The sequence below is a fragment of the Sparus aurata genome, chromosome 16 (assembly GCF_900880675.1).
Source record: "Sparus aurata chromosome 16, fSpaAur1.1, whole genome shotgun sequence".
NCBI lineage: Eukaryota > Metazoa > Chordata > Actinopteri > Spariformes > Sparidae > Sparus > Sparus aurata.
Window position 1 is genome coordinate 20,405,030 of NC_044202.1, and position 24,634 is coordinate 20,429,663.

Below are 24,634 nucleotides of genomic sequence, written 5' to 3' on the forward strand. Positions count from 1 at the left end.
TCAACTTCAATGTAGTGTTCTATGTAGCAGGTCCCGTTAAGTACATTGGCAAAAATGTTCTAGAAGAGATTTTTTTTTTTTTTTTTACTTTCACAATGCTTTGTATTACATGCCGCAGGGGTGAAGTTCACCACATGATTCTGATAGACAGGTGTTGGCTTATTGTGAAGCACTTTGCAATGTCTGACAATTATGTTCATCATTTACGTTTGTGCTTGCAAATCATCTGGCACGATACATCAGCTGACATTTAAAGTTTACCGCCAGAACCATGCCATGACTTCAACAAGGACCAACAGTCACTTAACGTTTTATTAGATCAAAGGATGATCTAGATGCGGGTGCTTTGCCTGCTGGCTTAAAGAATGCCGATCCCTGAGAACGTGATGACATTTGTGATGTTGCAGTGGCATTTTTAAAGGTGGCAATGAACTGAGATGGGAAGCTGTGTTTTCCAACGTAACCTTTTCTCTCAAAGTTCTTTTCATACTGACATTTTAAGGGATCTTAAGATGATGGAGTGGGGGTCGATGGGTTTGAATTTGTCACTTTAGTACCAGGTCTTTCCTGATCATGTCTCCTTAAGTATTCTTATTTGAGATAGTAGGATTGTTTACCATTGGTAGGGAACTATGGATTGTCTACTATAAATGTCCTCATAGACTTTCAAGGCAATATCCCACAGTACACTTCAAGTCAAAAAAGCAAATGAATAACAAGGAATGTACCAATTACAGTTTGCAAAGAAGTACAAAACAATTTAACAACTAATAATTGCAAAACCATATTTAATTATATTAACACTCAAATGAATATGAGTCAAGAAATATTTTAAAAAGGTTGACCATTATATGCAACAGTGAAGCATAAAACCAAGGACTAATAGAATATGGGCAAATTAACAATAAATTAAAAGTGTTTAATGTCATTAAGGATTACAGCAAACCAACAATGCTGTAGTAAATGGGAGAGAAATATACATTGTTTTTGCATTTCAGGTTTCTCTGAATTAAAAAAAAACAAAAAACACAAGTTTCTTTAGTAGAGTATACACTCTAAATCTCCTCCTCTATTAATACCTCTCATTGTTAGTGTTTAGGAAGATTCATGTTCTGCTGTTTTCCAAAGGATTTTTTCCTGTGATTTATAAGTCCTGGGAAAGTTAAGGAAAGATTTAGCAGGTAGTCTTGGACTGTTTCTTTTTTTGTCCTCCAGATTGCATTCCGCAGTCTTTGCAGCAAGGTAAACATATGCACCAACAACAAATAAGACAAGGAAATGAAAAGAGGCACATAGGGCATTTCTCAAACAACAAATTTGTTCTTGGTGGTTGAACCGCTTTTGGTGGCTGTGTCTGCATGAGATTGGTAGCCAATAGTCATCTTCATGGGAAGCCCCAAGCGCTCCTTGTAAACTCTCCTGTTGACAGGAAAATTACACCATAAGACAATGAGAAGAATGCTGTGACCTGTTTTCATGAATTGAAATACTCGTGAAAACCAGTGAAAACCAGCCTCACCCTATGTGTGTCACAGCTTCCCGGTTCTCATAGTCTGATGTCCAGACAGCTATTTTATCTCCTTTTGTGCGGATGTTGACCACAGCTCCACAGACGTCGTCGCTGTAGTCGTCGAAGGCCTCTCCGACTAAGCACAGGAGCTAGTGAAGGTGATGGAGAGGAGAAAAGGCTATTTAAATGCATTAATGTTTCAATAGTACTTACATATCTTATTTTTGTTTATTCAACATTTCTGCATAAACACAGTAAAGACAATGTATGTAAACACATTATCTCCATGGTATGGCATTCAAAGCAGAACTTGCACTCTACTCTGACACAGCACGAAAGCAGGGATTTGTTTTTTCATTACAACAGGGCTATCTTGTCTTGTCTTGTCTTGTGGAGTGGTCAGTGGAGCTGCAATGTAACAATAATAATTCCAAATAAAAGCCCTCCGTTATTTAAAGCATTTTTTTTTATGAAACAGTCCAATCAGGAGTGTTAAGTTTCTGCTGGTGAAAACCTAACATGACTTCAGAAACTGCTGAAAGTGAAACCAAAAAATACAGCAGACTGGTAGAGCAAGAGCAAGAGACTGAGTGTTAAGTGTGCAGAGCACAGCAGCTGGAGAAGGAGGGCAGAGAGCTGTAAGTTTGCAGTTTAGCAGTGACTGAAGAGGCCCAGTGAAGGCCACAACTGACAGTAAAAAAGGCTACAGCTTCTCAAGACCAAGATCAAGTCTCTAATGAGCTGTTTCATTACTGCAGGTAAAAGTGAAGGGGTTAGGCAACAACTTTGGCTCAGGACAACCATCAAAACACTGTACCCCTGTTCCCCTGGTCCCAGACTATGGCCTGGACATAGACCAGAAAAAGGCTAACACATAAAGACTTTGCAACTCTGTTGCAAACCGAATACAGGAATATATAAATATATGCTCCTTTTGACTGTCTTGGAGCGCGCAGAAACACACACAGACCCAGTGACCTCTAACCTTAAGAAGGAAGGGTGTCAAGAAAGACAAGAGACACACCTGAGAAGACCTGCCTTGTCCACCAACCACAGACTTGGGAAATTACAAGTATTTGCATCTGGCAATGGTGGATTGTAACAAGGTTGTAAGTAGATCATCAAATTGCAAAGAGAAGAAACGGGAGCGGAGCAGGAATTTATTGAAAACTCAAACAGATTGTTCATCTGCTGATCAAAAGTTCAAGACCATAATCTGCACTAAAATCTGGCTTTCACGTAATATTCTGCCAGACATTCACACTTCATGACCTCCTGATGGTGAAGGATCCGGAGTATCGAAGGAGGCTGATCCTTGACCCAAATAAAGGCCCTTCCTGATGCTGACTGGAGCCCAATAACCATAAGACAGCATCTACGAGAGAAGGGCTTAAAGAACAAAAAACGTCTTCAAAGACCACGTCTCCTCCCACGCCACAAACTTGCCAAACATGGGGCACTGACAGGGCTTCCAAACCTCCTGGCATGACAAGGAGCTCCCACTGGAGTTGTTTTCAACATGGCACAGTAGAGGATGCTCAGTCATGATCTGGGGTGCTTTTCCTTCAATGGAACAATGAAGTTTCAGGTTGTGCAGGGACATCAAACGGCGGCTGGCTATGTGGAGATGTTTCAGCAGGCATCCCTCTTGAATGAGGGCCCTCATCTGTGCAGTGATGGCTGGATCTTTCAAAAGGATGGCGCCGCAGTTCAACGTCTGCCTGACGAAGGTCGTCTTCCAGGAGAACAGTGATGCCCTTTTGGACTATCCTGCGTGTTCCCCTGATCTAAATCCCATCGAAAATATTTAGGATGGATGGCAAGGAAAGTTTAGGATAAACGGATGTCAGTTTCAGACCGGGATGCCTACCAGCCTCCTGGAAACACTTGCATCAAACATGCCTAAATAAATGTTTTAAGTGATCACAAGAACAGTGGGGTTACTCACTAAGGAGTCGTTTTTTGACACTTTTAGTTCTGTTTTTGATTTTTTTGGGGCTCATGGTCTTAAACTTTTGATCAGCTGATCAGTTTTCAATAAATTGCTTAATTTATGTTTTTTGTCTCTTGCTCCTGTTTTTTCTTTTTGCATTTTGAAGCTCTTCTTTCAACCTAGTTACGATCCACCACCGCAAAATACGAATACTTTTCCGACAGTCTTAAGATTTTGTACCACATTAGAGTAATTGATGTTCACCATGATGATGATGATGAGTTTCTTATGATTAAACTTCTATTATAAATTAGTTTGGATGTGTGTCACTATTGTATAATCCAATGCTAACAAATGTTTTTTGTTATAATACTTCATCTTACAAGCTTAGTGTTTCCATTGGTTACTACTACATGTTGCATTTCTTGACGACAGAACGAGTGAGTTTCTAATTTGCCGGCGTGTATAATTAAAAAATTATTTTAATCAATCACATTACACCCGTTAAAGGAGCAGCCAGTTCTCTTTCCACACAAAGGAATTAATAAGTAATACAGAAAAAGAGCACCAAGGATCCCCTTCACTCCAAAACACGCCCCTAGACTATAAAACATTACAACACATGCTCTTCGATTCTCTTGCTCTTCTCTCTTGTTCCTTTGCCTCTCATCCTGACTCTTGGCTCATCACCCCCTTTTTGGGCTCTCTGCAGTAATGCCCCCTGCTTTTACTTCTTACTGAGAACAAAGCAAAGCTCCAGAGTGAACTCCAAAATGAAATTTTGAGACCACGTGCTGTGTCTCAGTGTCCTGAGATAGGCCTTGTCTGAACCTGGATTCATCATCATGAAGAAGTGACACCAGCTGCTTTGCTGAAAGTACTGTACAGTGGTCATCATCTGGCTGTGACCTGCTGAATGAGGATCACTGAGCCTGCTCGCCATGTTTGGCACTTTCCGGGGAGTTTGCCTCATCATCAGCCCTTCCACCACCAAAGAAAAGTAAGAAATAATCATCTTCATGCATTCTGTACTTATACTGAGTTGATGCAGAGCTAATTCTTAAATGATTTTTGTTTTTGAATTGATCTCGGTGTAGTATTCCCGCTGTGTTTAAAAAAAAAAATAAAATAAAAAAATAATCATTTCATCATTTTAAATAATCATTTATCTGCAGCAAACGTTTAATAACTACATTTACAATCAATTCATGACTTAAAATGTATCCCCTCTAGTTGTATATATGTACATATGTATATATGTTTAGTGGTCCTTATTCATCATCCATGTCCCTTGGTAGTTCAATAAATTTTTTGAATTAAGTGAATTTGTGTGTTCCTTAATGACAGAAATGGAGGTCAATGTAATCAGAATGTATGACTTTTAACCATTAATCATTAGATTAGAGCTGTGGCTCCGGGGTAGCGCCAGCGTGTTGTTATCAGAAGATTGCTGGTTTGATTCCCCTGATCTATGTGTCGAAGTGTCCTTGAGCAAGATATTGCATGGCAGCTACTGCCATCAGTTTATGAATGTGTATATGAATTACTGTAAGTTGCTTTGGACAAAAGCGCCTGCTAAATGCCCTAAATGTAAATTTTTAACTGGCATTATTACTAATTATCATAAATGATAAGATCCAATTTACATTAGATCACCTCGGCAGCACCACCCTTAAAGAAGAATCAGTCTCATAAAAAGGTACTAAACTGTCGGTTTGTAACTCTGATTAATAATTAACTTAATCACTACAACCAAAAGTACCCTAACAGCTAGTAATGGTCAAATGATTTCGGAGTTCTTAACAGAGTTAAGGCTGTGGACGCGAATTGTCACTGCAGCCCAAGGCGGGGGCACTTTGGATCAACACTCTGAACAATCTCCATGGCTCAACTTGGCAAGGTAAAACTGGTAATGAAAATGCAAAATGACACGGCATGCAAAATGGCGTGTCATCGTAAAAACCCCAAGTGCTGACACTTGTGGCCAGACATTGCTAGTATTACTACTACACAGCTTTTGGCCACTAGAGGCAGCACTTCAGCCTAAGAAGACAGCCTGCTAGGACTGATCTAAATGCTTTAAAGTTTCTACCCTTGCCATATTAATTGTCCCACAGCCACACAACCGTTTATTTGAAACTGTCCACAATGATAAACATTTTTTTTTAAATATATAAAGTGAAATGTTTAGTGAGGATGCCATTGAAAAGAAAGTGACCTCTTTCAGCCCAGACAGACCAATGGTTCCAGTATGGACAGGAGAGTCAGTGCCGTCCGCAAACTGACAAGTCATGGCTTGGTGGCTATCTGTATCACTGTCAGTGACCTTCGAAGCAGCAACAGCGCTCACCACAACACTGTCTGGACTGCAGATTTGGCAACAACGTAAATTCTCAGTCAACTTGACTGTGACTGTGATTCACTTCAGTTTCAAAGGTATGAGAGGATGTAATTACTAATTTCAGCCATGTGACAAATAAATTGATAAGAGAGGTACAACAAATAATGGCTGTCAGCAGGTAATAAATGCACTGCTTTGGGAAGAGGCTAAAGAAATGATTAACATTCATTTGGATAACAACACTGAACAGGACACAAAGCACAGCAGCCAGACATACAGTTTCCAGCCAAAAGCGGTCCAGGTCTGATCTCCTCTGCTGCTTGTTCAGTGTGATCAGCCAGCGCCCGCCACGCTTGTTCCTCTCATCCTCCCACATGGGTTCAATGCCATCCTGCAGCAATGGTTCAAACAGTCAATACACATCACAAACAGCCTTTAAAAATGAGGTTTCAGCATGATTTTTACATGTCCTACAAGGAATTTTCCAATTAAGGCAAGAAACATTTAAATCTGAAAAAGTTTCCAGCTAGAAGACTACAAAAGGCAGCAAAATGTCCAGTAATAGTGTAATATTGTGTTAACATCTTTCTCTAAACTTCCACATACACCTTTCATGCTCCATCATCATATCTGGTTAGATGAGCTGTTTTCCTGGTGAGCAACAAACTGAGTCAGAGAGAAAATCCTGCCCACGTGTGTTTGTTTATCTCCCTTAAACTAATGATGCTTTTGTCTCAAATACATCTCTTTGTTTCATCAATCAGGCACTGTTCTGTTTGCAGGGGTCTTATGTGATTATGCTTAGGTAAAAATCTTGCAATCAGACTTAATTGGTTAGCTGGTGGAAATAACAATGTTTTTTCCCTTTAATGTTCAATTCATTGCAAACAATTTTCGCAAAGGTAATAGTTGAAGACTTTCCTGCTTTACAACCAAAATATTATTTTTTCTTTGTGTACTTCAGATGTGAATGATACCTATTGCCATATGTGAGAGCTCGAGCAATGGTCTGTGCATGAAATATAATTAATTTGCCCTTGTTTATGTTGTATAATGGAAAATGCCAGTTTCATTGCCCTACTTGTGCTACAGCAAATGTACGGTGTACAATGAATATTGGACAAGGAAGTTGAGGGGTGGAAACAGGGCCAAAATGAGACCAAAATATCTCATTACATAAACATGATCATCCACCTTGATAGAAAGACCTTTTGTAGCCTTTTACACTGTTTTTAGTTTATACACAATACCAGCAAGGAAAAAATATTGAAGTGGTTTCAACTATTCTTTTATCTGTACTCCTCACTCTCTCTCCATGTGTACATACGTGTGTTATAAATCAAATATACCTTAAAAAGGGAGTAATCACAGCCTGACATGAGGTTGCTTGACAACTGGATATGGTTGTAGAGACTGAAATGAAGAGAGAACAGCATTAAGAAAGCATGCAGATCTAACAGTATTTCTAAATCAGTATGAAATTTTACTGCTATAGTCGGTCCATGTAGGAACAGAAAAAACAAAAAGACTGCTTCTTACGCCCAGAAATCTTCGACCGTGTCAAATTTAGAGATGAGTCGCAGGTTGGCCTGCCATGTTTTGCTCTTGTCGTTCTTGAAGAACCACAGAGACCATCTATTTGGCAGAGACAGAACAAGACATTAATATAGCATTAATAAATATAACAAGCTAATTAAGTATGAGGTAAACAAAAGCAACCGAGAGCCATTGAACCATAGAGCAAATGAGCAACATACGGGTGAACCTGCTGCTGACACAAACTGTTTTGTAAATCAAGCCATCACTCAATCTGTCCATTTAATTGTGGAGTTGTGTCATACCTGATCCTATTATGGCTCAGCAGCTGCCTTAAGTTGTTTAGGTTGAGGAATAATGAAAACTGTGGCTGTCAACACTATCATATAGCTGTTAAAGCAGCTGGTCTTTGAGTGGGTTTGGAAGGTGTTTTTTATCGCCCAGCCCGCCTAATAGACTAATGCTGTTTGACTTATACTAGCATAAATTATCTGGATGGAAATAGATGCGTCATGTACTTGACAAATGTATCCAGACTAATGAAAATCAATGACAGATTTTCTGTCATTTTGCACTACTTTAATGGTTAATTTGTGAACATAACGTAATTCACTTATTAAGATTTACAACTATGTATTTCAAGCCTAACATGTGAGATGCCACTTTAAGGTGCTTTATGAAGTTTTGGGAAGGCAAGTTTTAATCAGAAGGGAATATCTTCATTGATGGATTTTTTCAATGCCAAAAGAAAATCTCCTCACCTTAGAGGACAACACAATTTAATTCTGTGTTACTTTGTTTATATGTGGCAGACTCTTCCACCTCTCTAGCTTCAAACAGTGTACTAGGGACCTTATTTTCCAATGAGAACAGCTTGTTTATTCAAATAGAGTAACAGTTTGAATTTCCTCTCAAAAATTACATAGTGCCCCTTTAAGTGTTTAGTGTCCAATGTTTCCTTTGGCTGGCTGGCTTTCTGTTCGGTTGGAATTTGGCTTTTTTATGTGATACTTTTGGATACAAACATCCTTTTGGAATTTGAATACATATAAAATATTCGATCCTTGCTTATTTGTATTCAGCACAGAAGGGAGTTGGAAGCTATGTGAGTATGGACTTAGAGGAAAACACTTTGAAATGTTCCGGACAGGTCACCACACAGACCACTGACAATCACAGTGTTACTGTGGGGAAATAAAGCATCCAGTTCAGCAGACTGAATTTCTTTGGACTGTGAATAACCCACTTTAACACAAGAAAAACAGAGGTACAGGTAACACTGCTTACCATTAAGTCACTAAATACAGGGATATTATTAGAGATCATATTATACTTGTATATTATAATTTAGATGCTAGGACAAGGTCAGAATTACAGAAATCATCAAAACATCACTAATTCATGTATATTTTCTCATAATTGTACTTTTATCAAAGAGCCAGTGATAACTGATTTTAGTTTAAGTGGCTATTTATTATATCTGGAAATGAGCATGTTCAAATTGGGAGAAAAATAAAATTTTACACTTCTATTTTGTGTTTTATGTTTTTATAATGCACTGTTCAAAGACATGCTCAGCTTCCTCCTGGTGAACACAGTGTTCATTGTTTTTGGCGAATGGTCACTTCATGTCTTGCTTTCACTTCCATACAGCTGTGAAGAGGACCAATCATACATTTTTTGACCTATGCCTAGACATCAAACAACTTTGTGACCAATTTTTTTCTTTTCTCGTTTTTCTGGCTCCACATTCACACACTCACATCTGGGAACCGCAGACTAGCCAGCGGTGATCACATACTTGTGCCGATATATGTATATGATTTCTCTGTTTTTAACACAGGTAAAATACTAAACAGAAACAAATGCTCATAGTTATTACATTCTGCTCCTAATTCAACTGGTAAACCAAACAAATACATGTCTACCAGCAGTTAATACAATTACAATTCAAAGATAAGCTTGATTTTACATAACCATGAGTGAATAATTTGTCAAATAATTATGAAAGCAATAACCATTATCTTTTATTTCTAATTACTCTGTTATTTATTGATTTGATTAATTCATTAAATGTTTAGTCAATAAAAACCAAAGAGACGCTTCAAATGTTTTGTCAGACAACATCACAAACCCGAACGTCATTCCATTTACAGACACATAAATCTCTCACATCTGGGTCAGAAGCTGGAGCCATACTGAACAAATGACTGTTAAAAAAACATCTCTGTGAAATCAAATAATCAACTAATTTCAGTTCTGTTGAACTATCTGTGCTTTATATGACACTACTGCTAGCAGACTATATATTAAATAATGTATTAAATATTAAAATATATATTTTAAATTTGTTGCTAACCCACTATATCAGGAGCCAGTCCGTTCTGTGACAGGGGAATGTTTTGATGATTCTGTATTTCCCTACATTTTATGCCAGAGAGCTTTCCACAGTGACCACTTCACATAATACCTGCTACATCATTTCGAAAAAAAATAAAATTTAAGATTGAACGTGTGTTTGGCTGCTTACTTTAATTACATTGGCTGTCTTAAATACCTGTTTGATTGCACACACTTACCTATTCTGAAGGGGGTGTTTGATGTAGGCATCTGGGCTCACAATCTCCTGTCCAGTCTCCTCAGCTCCATCTTCATCGGGCTGGGATGGAATTGGGTTGGTTTCCTAAAACAAAGCAGTGACACAGAGATGGGGGAAGTAGGCAGTGGGTTTTTTAGTGGAACTACGTCTGCAGTGGAGAAATGACCATGTAACAGATGGCGTCAAATCGCCCCTGTACTAACTTTCCAGCTATTGGTTAGTTACATAAGTCAGCCCTTCAGACATGGCAAACGGATCGTGGTACAATTAAACACATGACAACATTTAGAGACACCCTACCGGACAAAATAATAGAGTTATTTTTTAAAAGTAAGTTCCGTGACGGAGGCGTTCATAATGAAACCCGATATAAACATCTGGCACACATTTCAGTGACGCGAGGCTAGAGTTTGGCTAGCTACCTCTATTGCTAACATGACCCACTACTGTTGGCAAGTAGCTAACCATTGTTAAGTGAGACTGTGTCATTTCCCAAAATATTTGTTTGTGAACAGAAACAACAACAATACATTTCCTTACATTTATCTAGACTAAAAAAAATCCTTCAGTGTCAGAACACTCTATCCAAAACACGTAGACCCAGGCTTCAATTCGTCAAGCATTTCACACTCCAAACAATGTTTAAGTAGAGACATTTTAACTTTACCATCATCTAGCTTAACCAATTTTACATCAACCCCAGCCACTAAAGTAACAAGCTAACGCTGCATTGTAGAGGTCAGCAGGGAGCACTGTCAACCAATTCTGACAGTTCACATTAGAGCTACAAAGGTACTATTTGTAGTTGGTGGATTATTTTACATGCGGAATTTACTAGTACATTGACAAAAACCATATCCTTTGAAACAATTGTCACTTGTGTATGTACTTTTGCGGTTATCCTAATCATTGCCAAAGTAATTCATTTTCTAATGGAACTTGGTGTAGTTCTCCGCAAAGGTGAACGGCACGTCGGTTAGCTATAACGTCAGCCTTAAAGTTGGGAGATCTCAACTCACAAGCGTTCCTATTTTACGCTTAGGTCGTGGCACAGAAGACAAGCTTAAAACTAGTCAAAACAGCACATGTGATTTTAAAACCGGTCTATTCATTTCTACGGATTAAACTTTACCGTTGTCTATAATAGTTTAATGTAATCTCGCCCTAAAACTAAACCAGGAGGTCCCCCAAAATGTTTTGATATGTTCTTATGAGAAAGTGCTCACCGGTTCGGCAGTCGCCATCTTACAAATCTCTGTTAGAAAAGTTTGCGTTGATTGGACAGAACTGCGCAACGTGACGGCGCCGATACGGACATGCGCTGTGTGCCGCCGCTGGCTGGCTGCTTCTCTGCGACTCCACCCCTCCTGTAGACGAAGGCATGGCGAGCACCGAGGCTAGAAGGGAGTGTGAGACAGAGGGCTGCTGCAAGGACGCCAAACTTCAGTGTCCCACATGTATCAAGCTTGGTATCCAAGGCTCCTATTTCTGTTCACAGGTACTGCTGCTTTTTCAGCTTCTCCGATTCAAACGTGGCCTGTTAACACCTCACCAAGGCCCGGTCACTTATCACGAGGCTGCTAACTGTCAAGCTAGGTAGACATGTGTTGGTGCTCGGGAAAGGCTGGTAACGACTCTGCTTAACGTGAACGAATACTCGTTAAGGTAGCTGTGTAATGTTGTACAGACTGCTGGGGATGAATAATGTAACCAGTGAATGTAAGTGATGTTATCTCTGTCACAGTATGCTGAGGTAAAGCGTTTAGCTAGCTAACTGTTGAATGGAATGCTTAAATAAGTGATAACGTTATAGCATCCCATGTCAAAATTAAAAAGGCTATCATGTCGTGTTCATTATGGATTAGTTTATGGATGCTGCTTCATGGTTAATTTGTCTTGCAGCAGATACTACTCAGAAAAATGTCGCTACCCATAGATCATTAAACTGCAATGTCTGCTATTTTTGGAGAAGTGTTGTGTTTTGAGTTGATCTAATGCTATGTTCTTTGAATACTAAGCTTTGACAGCTGAAATACTCTTGTGGTGCCATGGTATTTGACCCCAGAGGTCTTTGCTGTGGTTGCAGTTTTGGCTGTGCAACTTGACCCTGTCTCTCTCTGCTTTTTAAATAAAGGCACAAACGGCACTGAGATCTGTGATAAATGTTATTGATTGTATCAAGTTTTACGTAGACTTCTACAGAACTTTTACATGGTGCAAGATATGTAACAGGGTGCAACCATGCAGGATTTTGTGTATAACTGGATTTGAAAGGGTCAGTGACTATGTATGTGACGGTCAGACATTAGGCAAGTGTACTTTTGGGCAAAATGTGCAGTCAAAATATGCATAGATCTGTCTCTCTGTTCTTGTATCTCCTAATTTTTTAAATTTTTTGTGTGTTTTTATTTCCAGGAATGTTTCAAAGGGAGCTGGGTGTCTCACAAGTTGCTGCACAAAAAAGCAAGTATGTATTATTTATCACTGTCAGTTCTGTGCTCTGTTAACAGCATATGTGTAAAATATTTCAGTTCATAGTACTGAGGGACAAGTTGAAGTCTTAGAAATCAACAACCTGTACATGGTGTTCAATTAGAGCTTGTTATAAAAGTCGAGAACAGTTGATAGTCCTTGACTATGAACTTGCACAGTGATGCCAAATGCTTCAGAGACCTTGTGCTATGTTTTGTCAGAGGAGGACAAGAACCAGAATGAATCCAAGAACTGTGTTGAGAAGGACATCAACACAGACCCATGGCCAGGCTACCGCTACACAGGAAAACTACGCCCTCACTACCCACTAGTAAGTTGCTGCTGTTAAATACAAACTTCACAGTTTCACATGATCCATTACTTAAAAATGGGAACGAAGACTTCAGTGCAGACGGGCATACTTGTACTGCTGTTTAGTTTCCAATTGGTTTTTTACTAATTTTTAAAATGTCAACTGCCCTTTTGTGAAACAATTCCGCACCCTGTTAGCAGTTTCGAAATTACATTCATTCATTTTGAGCAGAGGTGATGGTCACTGATACAGCCCGAACTGTATATTTTCAAATCATTGTAAAATCAAACACAGGGTCATACACAGGCACATCTATGATCCAATTTATCTGTATTCCACAATTTAAAATTCTTCTTGTCCCTGGTGTAGACTCCCATGAGGTCCGTGCCTGGCGACATCCAAAGACCAGACTATTCTGATCATCCCAGAGGTAACAATGCTCCCCTCTTAATGAAATATATGAGAGACGGTTTGTCTTATCTTAAAGTGTAAAACGCATGCAAAGAACAAAGAGATTATATAAGTACTTGTGATTTCCCTGTCCTAACTGATTCCAACGGCTAAGTAGTCCCATGATATTCACACTGTCGTGCTTATGGAGTGCTTTGTCCACCAGCTGCAGGACCTAAAAATGATGATGTTGGTCAGTCCATCCACCCATTTGTTTTTCTGTCGAGCACTTTATTTTGAACCAAGATACCCCAACAACTGCTGGCAATATTGCCATGAAATTTGTCATGGCTACTCCTGGTTTGCAGAGGATGATGGTCAATGATTTTGGTTACCCCATAATGTTAACTCCTCTGTTCGATTCAGAATTAGTTCTTGGCAAAGAACCCTTGATCAAAAGACAACCGATTTATTTTGTTTTTCCTCAGAGTAGCATCTACAAACAAAACAAAAAAGGGAGTTTTACCCATTAATTTACTCTATAATATATTATAGGGTAAATTACTCTATTTTATAGAGTAAATTAATGCCTTAAACTCACTTTTTTGTGATGTTAGATTGTATATATGGAATGGTTTATGAAAACCGTTTGGTACGACTGTCTCAGTTCAGTTTGCATGTGTCGCGTACAGTTCATAGGCATGCGCAACTTCTTTTCCTCATTTACTAACGAGGTGAAGCGTGTATACTCCAGAGCAGCAGGTGGAGGTACTGAGCTGGATGCCAACCGCCAGTAAACAACTAGAAGAAGAAGCGATGCGGTGTAACTGATGGTAATAGAGTATCTTTAGGTCAGTTGTTGAGACGTTTGTGGGCATGGCAAGTGGAAAAGAGTCAGAGCTAGAAGATATGCCAGCAGCACAGGTCTGCTGTATGGGACCACTTTGCATTTAGAGTGACCTACGATGACGGCGGTAAGAAAGTTGTTGACAAAAGTGCAACAGTGTGCAAGCATTGTTAACACGTGTTGTTTATGTTAACAGTAACACGACTAACATGTCAGCTCATCTGCGAAGCAGTGCAGTATGTATTTGTTTGGTTTATGCTACATTTTATATTTTATGACCTGATAATCTCGATTATTTATTTTGTTATTTTAGATAACACAGTGACACTTTGAGTTTGGTAAGAAATCCAGCCCTATTTCTTTGATTGTATTTCAAACACTGCACTTAAATTTCAAGTGGAAGAAATTTGAGTTTTCCATTAAGAACTGATAAACAGGGACCTAAGTCTACTGTTGATAGAGCCTATGCTTTACTTTATGTTGTTGGTATATAATGTGGTTGTCAAAATAGTAAAGTTAAATTCTTTTGTGTGCACTAATTGAAGGATCAGAGCTTTAGGAGCCATTTTTACTTTTATATTTTTCTAACCTGACTATACAAGACATAATTGATTTTCCTAACGATCAACGTGAACCGAACACAAAACCGTGACCACAACACTGTGATATGAACCGAATCGTGGCTTTTGTGAACCATTCCTATCTATCTATCTATCTATCTATCTATCTATCTATCTATCTGTCTATCTATCTATCTATCTATCTATCTATCTATCAGCTGATTTTTTAAATTGTAGTGGTGTAGATGGCTCTGTTAAGCCTGTGCATGTCAGCCTTACCCATAACTATAACCCAGCATTATTTACATCTATTTCTCTGGGCAAGCTATTCATTGTGCAACCATGGCAACCTCTACATCAGTGTCACCTGACTGCATAGATCCATACACATGTTGTCATGGTTACAGCCTCCTTTCGTTCTCCTGTGATACCTTCAGGGACAAAGGCACACAGGCAGTAATAATTAATGTACTATTATTGAGCTGAAGTCAGATTTGTAACTGCTTTATAAAATTAAATATAAATTGGCAATGGCAATTGTGATTGCTAATGATATGTTAGGAAATGAGCTGTACCATTATGAAGACATTGTAATGTGCACACTGATTTTCTGATGCTTTGCTTCTTTTCTGAGCAGCTCTATCACAGCAAACGTAAGTCCAATTGATTGCTGCACTCAAACTGTGGGCTCTTCAGGTCAAAAGGAGGGCTGTATTTGACTTGTACGTACACCTGTCTAAAGTCTGTGTTACTAGGCAACTGTTCATGTTCATCCAACAATCATCTTGTTGAATTAATAAATTATGAATCAACGAATTGTAGATGACGCCAGTGATTTGACCAACATGTACTTCCATCCAGCTGTGCTTTTCAGTCTAAGAATAATATTTCGATCCTGTTCAATTTATAGTGGAATTGCAGGTAGTTTAATTTATCGTCAAGCTGACAGCACATGACATATAACGGTAACAGTCCTGCTCTTTGCCTCTGAGTCGACAGTGTGTCATTAGAGTCTGCCTCTGCTCAGGCACTGATGCTGTAGCTTATTCTGTGCAGAAGCAGGTAGTTATCCATAGTACGAGAGCACCACCAGCTTTTAGTAATATGAGATTTAAGTTGAAGGAATCTCCTAACAAAACACCTTTTGCCGTATATTTGTTATGTGTTTGTATTTTTAAAATGAAAACAGTGGTTAAAGGGTAATTTCACACCAAAATCAACAATACATATTTTCCTCTTACCTGTAGTGCTATTTATCCATCTAGATTGCTCCAATATAATTTATTCCCTCAATACAGATTGCAAAACCTGAACTTGCATACCAGCTGATCTGTTACCAGTGCGTTACAATTTTATTTTTAACAGCTATGTACTAGTAACCTTTTTTGGATCTGACATGATTGCTTTAATTGTTGTATGATTCTTCTGACACCTGCCTTGTAAGGTCCCATTTCAGTTAGCTCATCAGCTTCACGCGTTGACGTGTGAATGATGGCGATCGTCTGTCTTTGTTTCCTTCTCACAGGGATATCTGAGTCTGAGCAATTTCTGAAGGGAACGTCACAGATCAAGATCCTGTCTCCTGAGGACATTGAAGGCATGAGAGTCGTGTGCAAGGTAATAAAACTGACATCATGTTGTTGTCACCGTGTGTCCATGGTTTTGTTAAGGGTTTTCCATTTAATCCATTTTTGTTTTGAAATGTTTGTTTATCCCAGCTGGCAAGAGAAGTGCTGGACATTGCAGCCTTGATGGTGAAACCAGGAGTTACAACAGAGGAAATCGACCACGCCGTGCATCTGGTATCAATTCACTGACAAACATGAGTTATACAAGCTTGGATGTGGTGTCCTCTCTTACCTCAAGTAACACAAACAGAATATGTTTTGAAGAAAACTGTCCCACACAAATGCAAGGCCTCAGTCTTAAAACAAAAATTCTACTCCCTGAAAACATCATGCTTGTTTCACTTATTGACAAACATGTAATAAAATGTTTATATTAGCCACATGAGAGATGTAGCTCTTAAGATGCCAGTGTCAATTGGTATGCCACCACTTTAACATCTCAACTACCAGATGTACTGAGACAACATTTTGTGTAGACATTCATGGACCACAGCGGATCTATCCTCCGAAGTATTGCGTTTTCTCCGCTAGTAGTTTGCTTTTCACATCACCAGTGTAGCCAAGCCACATAATCAATGGACCTGCTCCTGAGGATGGCCAAGCGGCACCCGTCCGTCTGAGTCTACCATGAGCTAGAGCTAGGCCGCCAGATGTAACGGAAACAGCTGATCTGTAACTGCAGTTAGCTAGTGTGCTCAAATAATCGTGCAGCTAGGAGTCATTTAAGCTGACTCTGCTTGGCCAAGGAATTGTTGGTGTTGTTTTCTATTGGACTATCACCTGTTGTGGTACAGTGTGGCTAGGGGCTATGTCTTTAGCATGCAAACTTTAATAGATATCCCTAGGACATAATACATAGATATCTTTGAGATATTATCAAAATTGCTTTACATTCCGGTGATAATTCTACCACATTTTTGGATATTTTAAACTAAAATTTTTACATATTGCACCTTTTAACAATAACTATAAATATATCGTTTTATAAATTGTTCTAACTCGAGTGGAAGGCATCCACATACCACATACTGCACAGCCAAAGTATATGGTTAGCATCACTTTTTGAGTGATTTGATAAATGACATAGACAATGACAGCCAATCAAAATCCACCTAAGTTTATATAGCCATCGATTAGCCTAAATCTAGGGATATTTTCTATAAAATGAAAAATAAGCTAAATTTAGCCTGTCATTATTATGCAAGTGAATTGATGGCATTTATGAAACACTTTTCAGATGGTCTACTCTAATAATTCAGTGATGTTAGGCTGCAAATGACACATTACAAACATCACTTTACCCGAGACTTCTGACAAATGCTCCTCTGAGCTGGTATGGTCAAAAATTTAGTCTTAGGAAGACAACAACTCTTGTAACAGAGTGATTTTCCTAATTCCCCTCATCTTTCCATATCCATATACTTCACAGGTTGTTCTGTAGCTTATGAGGAAATGCCCTCAAAACGTATAACATTACCATCAGACTTTTTTGTTGTTTCTGGTCTCATTATCAATTGTTAGTATGCTGACATGATGCTGTAAGATGGTGGCCATGGTAGACATTATACCCGCCAAACATCAGCAACATTGTCATTGTGACTAGTTGGCATACTGGCATTTCCTTCAAAACTAGTCCTGCTGTAAACTCTTAGTCTAGTTTAAATCTGTTAAATAATTGTTGTGGAACAGATGCTGCTATAAATAATGTAATAATGAGTTTGATCATATAAATGAGGTCTTGCTGTGGAAAGTCAGTTCAACTTCAGTTAACATTTGTACAACATTTTGACAAGACAGACACACTGTTATGTACGACTCATCTTAACACAGGATTGTGTGCATTAAGCTGTAAGGCAGCATCACGAGGAGAAAGGCTTACTTTACTTGCTTTCTGATCAGGCTTGTACAGCAAGGAACTGCTACCCTTCACCTCTCAACTACTACAACTTCCCCAAATCCTGCTGCACATCTGTCAATGAGGTTATCTGCCATGGTATCCCCGATAGAAGACCACTACAAGAAGGAGATATCCTCAACGGTATGTTTATTTCACTACACTTGACATGATTCTTGGACCCTAACAACAGCTTCTAACAGTTGTTTTGCTCCTATCTGTTACTGCTTTACTGTTTTATTTTTTAGAAGTGACTCTTACAATCCTAACATTGACCTTTCAAGATGCTCAGAAATTCTCAATGTCAAACCAAGAATATTTAACTTAGTTTGCATGTAGGGAAGTGTCTTATTAAAGAGAGTGTTTGTATGTATGTGGGGGTATTCCTCCATCATGATAAATGGTTCTCCCAGCATCCTGAAGGTTTGTCAGCAGGAGTTTGCCAATTTTAGCCTTTTTATGACACTTTGTGCAAAGGCGTTATCTTCCATCAGCCACTCCCCTCAGAGCATCTGATGGAGTACTTGCCAGCGACTCAACTCTCGCTGTGTGTTCCGACAAGACAAATTGTTTCATTAATCTTAACCAGTAGGGATTTGCCAGTCACATCCTCTGCTCTCAGTGTTTCTCCTTAAGTGGGAAAAGTCCCAGTTTGCCCACTAGCGGCTCCAATTTTATCAGCAGTGATAAAAAGAGGGACATGTTTGGCCTTACAAATGGATGGATGTTTTTATAAAAATCAATGTTCATGCCATTATGTTTCATTAATCATGAATCATGACTTGAATGAATCATGATTTCATCGTGATATAATGAAGTTTTTCTGGTAACGCATATTCATCATCTCCCCCTTATGCAGTGGACATTACAGTCTTCTATAACGGTTTCCATGGTGACCTCAATGAAACCTTCTTTGTTGGAGAGCTGGATGAAGAAGCAAAGAAACTGGTTCAGACCACATATGAATGCCTTATGCAAGCCATTGACTCGGGTAGGAACTCCAGCTTGATTTCTTCAATTTTACTGATGTTGTGTGCTTATAAAATACTGTTCTACCAAAGTCACCTTCATTGCACTTTGTTTAGACTTTTTTTTTTTATCAGTGATGCATTAAATGGCTATGGGAGAATATCAGATTTTGGAATTAAATGTAATGGTAACCCTTAAGAAGAATTGCAGAAGAGAAATACAATACAGATTGCATTTTAATTGATTCTGAAATGGTTATGCCTAGAAATCATTGGAACTGAAAACTGCCATGATATACATTTTCTTTACGACTTAGATTTTTAACTTGGGGAAAAAAACGTTGGTAAACTTTTGACCACGACTGTACATTCTTTGATAGCCAGTTTTAAGGAATGCTTACCAAAAATGGTTGGTTAATTGTTAAATATTGTTAAGATGTTGATATCTGACTCAGAATTGTAGTATTTATGAGACTATAAACTACAGTATTTTTTTTCCAAGGCCTGCAACGCTCATTCTGTCTTCCTTCTTTTTCTTTTGACAGTGAAGCCTGGTGTTCGCTATAGAGAATTAGGTAACATTATCCAGAAGCATGCTCAGGCCAACGGGTTCTCTGTGGTGCGGAGCTACTGTGGTCACGGCATCCACAGACTTTTCCACACTGCTCCCAATGTGCCACATTATGCCAGTGAGTTGTCACATTTCTGCCAATTTTGAAATATTAAATATCTTCAAGTAATTATAGGTTTTCCCACATGAGGATGATGTCTATATTTATTAATTTTGCAGAAAACAAAGCAGTCGGAGTTATGAAGCCTGGCCATGTATTCACCATTGAGCCTATGATATGTGAAGGTGAGTGGAGCTGCCTTTATAGATGAATGATGTGGCCAGTGGTAGGGATTGTTGTAGAGATGAAATTCATTTGTATGGATATGAATGTAATATAATTGCTTTAATTACACAATTTGCAAAGTTGTCAATTATATAATGACAAACAGTTAAAGAAATGGATGTTCAACTGCTCAGGGGTTTTTCAGGTAGTCCATACCTCACAGCTATCCAATGAGTCAGTGCCAGACTTGACGTGTTATGTTTCTACAACTCTGTTTAATTGATGGTGTGTAAGCCAAAGCGATGTGTGTTTTTGTGCGTCATGTCTCAGGTGGTTGGCAAGACGAGACATGGCCTGACGGCTGGACGGCGGTGACCAGAGATGGGAAGCGCTCAGCTCAGTTCGAACACACCCTGCTGGTGACGGAGACCGGCTGCGAGATCCTCACCCGGCGCTTTGAGGACAACGGCCGCGCTCACTTCCTGACTCAGATGTAGGCTGGACCTGAACGCACCAAGGACTGGACTTCCCAGACACCAGATACCCAGCACCTCTGGGTCTCGAATGCACGCACGCATGCACGCATGCGCGCTCGCTCGCGCACACACACACACACACACACACACACACACACACACACACACACACACACACCTGAAACAAGAGGCATCACTCCTAGAGCTCAGTTTAACTGTGGCTCTCATTGTTCTTTGAATTGAATATGGGTCCTCAGATTAAATGGAAGTACTTGAATGTGTCTTATATCAAACGTGGATTGCTTTATTAGTGACAACTGTGTCTTCTGAAAGTAATATGAAAGTATTTATTAGGTTTTGTTTAGTGTTCGGGCTTGACATTGGGCATGATCTGACCTCTGGAATATGTCAGGCAGAGTTTTTACTGGCTAGCTAGTTGTTGTCTGTGGTGTGTGGAGCTCAGGGCAAATCCAACTAGTATCCCATGCTTTGCTTCTTTTCTCTCAGCCTCTGCTAACTTAATCGTATGAAATTCCCAGAGATGGACTGAAAAGAATCAGCAATATAGACAGAGGAGGGTTCCAGGAAACTGGGTCAACAAGTCTCATGACGTCAACAACCAGCATTGTGAACCTTATTTGCCTTTAAAGCTTAGGGCGGAAAAACTGGAAGTTTAGATTTCACCCAACAAAAATCTTCCTCTGGCAGCCATGTTGGATTTCTTCAGAGTTTAACATGTATTTAAAGGAATAGTTTGGTGTTTTAGGAAATATACTTGGATGAGAAGTTAGGTCCGATGATAAATACTGCTCTCATATCTGTCCCTTCAACATGTAACTACAACCAGGAGATGGTGACCTTAGCCTAGACTGGAAGCGTGGGGAAGTGCTAGCCTGGCTGTGTTCAAAGTAAAAAAAGAATGCAAACTAGCACCTTGAAAGCTCTGTAATTCAGACATATGTTGTTTGTTCAATGTGTGCAAAAAAGTAGGTGGAGAAAGAATAGTATTTTTGTGGCAAAGAGATAATTGGGCACATAACCCCTTGTAAATCTGCAATCGTCACATTTACAAATTGTATGGATTAGCAAATGAGATATAATGGGTTAATTAGTGACCTTGAATAGCTTGTAGGAGAGTTTTGTCACCTTTGGGCAGAGCCAGGCAAGCTGAGAAAGTCCAAGCTAAGCTTACTGTCACCTGATTGTAGCTTCATATTAAATTGACAGATGTGAGAGCTGTAAAACTTTACAAGATGCAAAATAAAAAATAAATACAATTCACCTGTTGTTGAAAGAAAAATATTCAATAAGTAATTGATTAATTGTCTTATGTACCTGTTAAAAGTGTCCAGTAGAAGCACTCTAATTTAAATGTAATGTAATACATAACACATAATTTTCCGGTAGATGACGTCAGCCACCGTTGGCAAGGGAGCCATGACCTAACAGCAGATCTCTCTACGTAGATATCCAGAATGACAATAATATTGAGCACAAAGTTGCTCCAGTACTGGACTTGTAAATCCTGCTTTGAGGAATATATCAGTGTGTCTCATGTTCCCTATAGCCCTTGTGTAGCAAATTAAGCCTTAACGTGTAAATCTAGCCTGATAACTTAAGGCGCATTCACTGATGTTCCCCCTTATCTCGACAGTCACCATTTTACCTTGACTTTGGGATTGTCCCAGTTTGAACAACATTCATTATCACTAAATTTTCGGAGGACTAATGGGATCCCAGTTTCTCTTTGTATTTCTTCGAATGGAGTAATAAATGACTCTTGTGTAGCTCTGTGTGGGTGAGTTTGTCTTTGAATTGATTGGTGATCCAGATCCCAAAGTTGTTAATTCACCATCTAATTAAAATGCCTTTTTACACTCAATTTAGTGCATATTTATTTCACTACTTCACAAGCATTTAGTCCGCAGTGACTTAAAGAAAAATCATGCCATCTATCAAAGCTGATGGTAGTTGAAATCAAATGTTGATTTAGCAGAATTGAGGTAGTTGGGACGGCTGTAGCTCAGTGGGTAGAGCTGGTGGACCAGTGATCGGAAGGTCGCTGGTTCAAATCCCCGGCTCCCCTGGGGTGGGACTGAGCTACATGCCGAAGTATCCTTGAGCAAGATACTGAACCCCAGAATTGCTCCTGATGTGCAGTTGGCCCCTGGGGCAGCCACTGTCATCAGTAAGGGTCCTGCAATGAGATGGCAACTCATTCAGGATGTACCCTGGCCTTCGCCCATGAGTAGAACTGGATCCCCCCTCAGGGGGATAAAAAGCAGCAACATCCTGCAACCCTCACGGAAAAAGCGGAAAAGAAAACAAATGAAGTAGTGTGACATTATAAGTGCCATAGCATATGAATGAATAATAGTAGAAATTTGAGCAGGTGAAGAACTGAGCCACTTTTATAAATTCTTAACTTGAAACAGTATCCTGTCCATAAAGTGCAAATCACCCAGTCAGAAAGGTGTGGGCCATATATATTAGTGATATACTGTACCTACTCAGTCAATACTTAATCATCACATTTCTGATTACTTATTACTTATCAAAAATCTCATTGTGTTAATATTTTGTGACCACATCAATCTTCATCCGTACACTATCGTTACAATATCCATATCGGGATATAATATTTGTGATATTTGACTTTGTCGCACCATCCTAGCATTAATGAAGGACTTTTGAGGAGATTTCAAAATATCAAGGTCAATATCATGTTTGGTGGTATAAACTTAAAATATTGCAATATTATTTTTAGGCCATGATGCCCAGTCACATCATGTTATGTACGTAAGTACCCTCCTGTTGTCTTCGTGTCAGTAGTCTTTTTAAAATGGGTCAAACTGATCCAAAGACAAAGTATTGGATGTAGAATAATGAAACACTCAGCGTTCACATTGTTTCTCTATAAACCTCATTTTCATTAAACAGTTTTGGAAACCTGGTCACTCAGGAAAAATAAGGTTAACTTGTGATCCATTTCTTTTATGGACTAAATGTTTGAATAAATTTGCGTTTTGTCCTGTGTTGTTTTTGCGCCTCTGAGGAATATGGAAACAATCCAGTTGTCTTGCAGCAGCAATGCCACCAATAATACTACGCAGAAACGCCAGGGGGGAGGGGTTTACTGTTGCCACCTTAATTATTAGCAATTTATCAGCAATCGGATAAAACAAAATAACACTAATTCTGATCATCAGAAAAATGTTCTATATTGGATCAAAATCAGCCAGCCCATGGTATACAGTCTGTAGGTACATGTAAGTATATGTATAATTTAAAAACATTTTTTTACTTGTACTTCTTATAGTTGAAGTATCAGAGGTAATTTTCTACATTTAATATAAGATACTATTAAAACTTTAATAGAAGTACTAATTATATAGTTGATTTTTAAGTAATATTTTAACACAACATCTTTACTTTCATGTATAACTTGTGGGTTTTTACAATGACTCTTATACTAAACATACAGATGAGACTGCCCAGAGTTTTTCCTCATTATTTTTAGTTAATGTTCTGTCATAGTGATGCAGGTTGCAGTTATACAAAAAGACAGATCACTAATATGTTGTTACAGTAAATATGAAGCTATAGACTCGAAACAGGTCAATCCAAACTCTTCTTTTTCCTCAATTCTAAACTGATGCCTAAATCCAACAGTTGTGGGTAATGTAATCACAGAGCATAGACTTATCTGTACCTGCATTCATGCCTTCAGAAGGCATTCTTACGCTATTGATGTCTGCATTAATTGCCGTTTGTCTAATGAGAAAGTGATCAAAGCATACTCTGTTTAGATAAGAATTCATTACTGATTATTAGCATTTGATTATCTTAAAATACAATAATGATTGGAATTCTGGGTTTCAATTGGAGAGTGTCAACTGAGCTCCTGAGGAAACATGGCTGTTTCATATTTTGACTAAGTTTAGTACAGCTCAGCTCAAGGTGCTAGAGTAATTCTCTCAAATCAGTTCCACGTTGACTCAATATTGTGGAAGTGAAAGTGCACCATTGAACCTTGAAGAGAGTCCCACATTTACAGCGATAAATTATTTAATCAAATCCTACAAGAAGAAGAATAAAAGGATGTTCTGCGATGTCTTTTTTGCCCTTGATGTCCAAGCTATTACGTAAAAGAACCATTTGAAAATCCTCATCAATTAAAAAACCCTCCACCACTGATGCCATTTGGTTGATTGTGGTTGTACCATCTTATTATTCATTCAGTCGAGATCAAAGAATATTTCAGAATAATCTTGTTTTGGTTCGTTTTCTGTATATGCGTGTTCCTTCAGGGAAATCTGATCAAAGAGGTG

The 24,634-nt window shown here is 38.8% G+C and overlaps 2 protein-coding genes across 2 annotated transcripts; one reads left to right on the forward strand and one right to left on the reverse strand.

Annotated features, from left to right (window-relative positions):
• Window positions 1-771: 771 nt before the first annotated feature.
• On the reverse strand, window positions 772-11,284 carry eif4eb (eukaryotic translation initiation factor 4eb). The gene is made up of 7 exons (XM_030392259.1): window positions 11,146-11,284; window positions 9,900-10,003; window positions 7,324-7,419; window positions 7,134-7,197; window positions 6,062-6,175; window positions 1,520-1,659; window positions 772-1,419 (listed from the first exon to the last, which is right to left on the reverse strand). Exons 1-7 carry the CDS (start codon window positions 11,161-11,163, stop codon window positions 1,305-1,307), a joined length of 651 nt encoding a protein of 216 aa, XP_030248119.1. The 5' UTR covers window positions 11,164-11,284; the 3' UTR covers window positions 772-1,304.
• Window positions 11,249-22,185, forward strand: metap1 (methionyl aminopeptidase 1). The gene is made up of 11 exons (XM_030392256.1): window positions 11,249-11,417; window positions 12,335-12,386; window positions 12,613-12,722; window positions 13,074-13,134; window positions 16,027-16,118; window positions 16,220-16,303; window positions 18,029-18,167; window positions 18,883-19,014; window positions 19,537-19,680; window positions 19,782-19,847; window positions 20,158-22,185. Exons 1-11 carry the CDS (start codon window positions 11,301-11,303, stop codon window positions 20,322-20,324), a joined length of 1,164 nt encoding a protein of 387 aa, XP_030248116.1. The 5' UTR covers window positions 11,249-11,300; the 3' UTR covers window positions 20,325-22,185.
• Window positions 22,186-24,634: the final 2,449 nt, after the last annotated feature.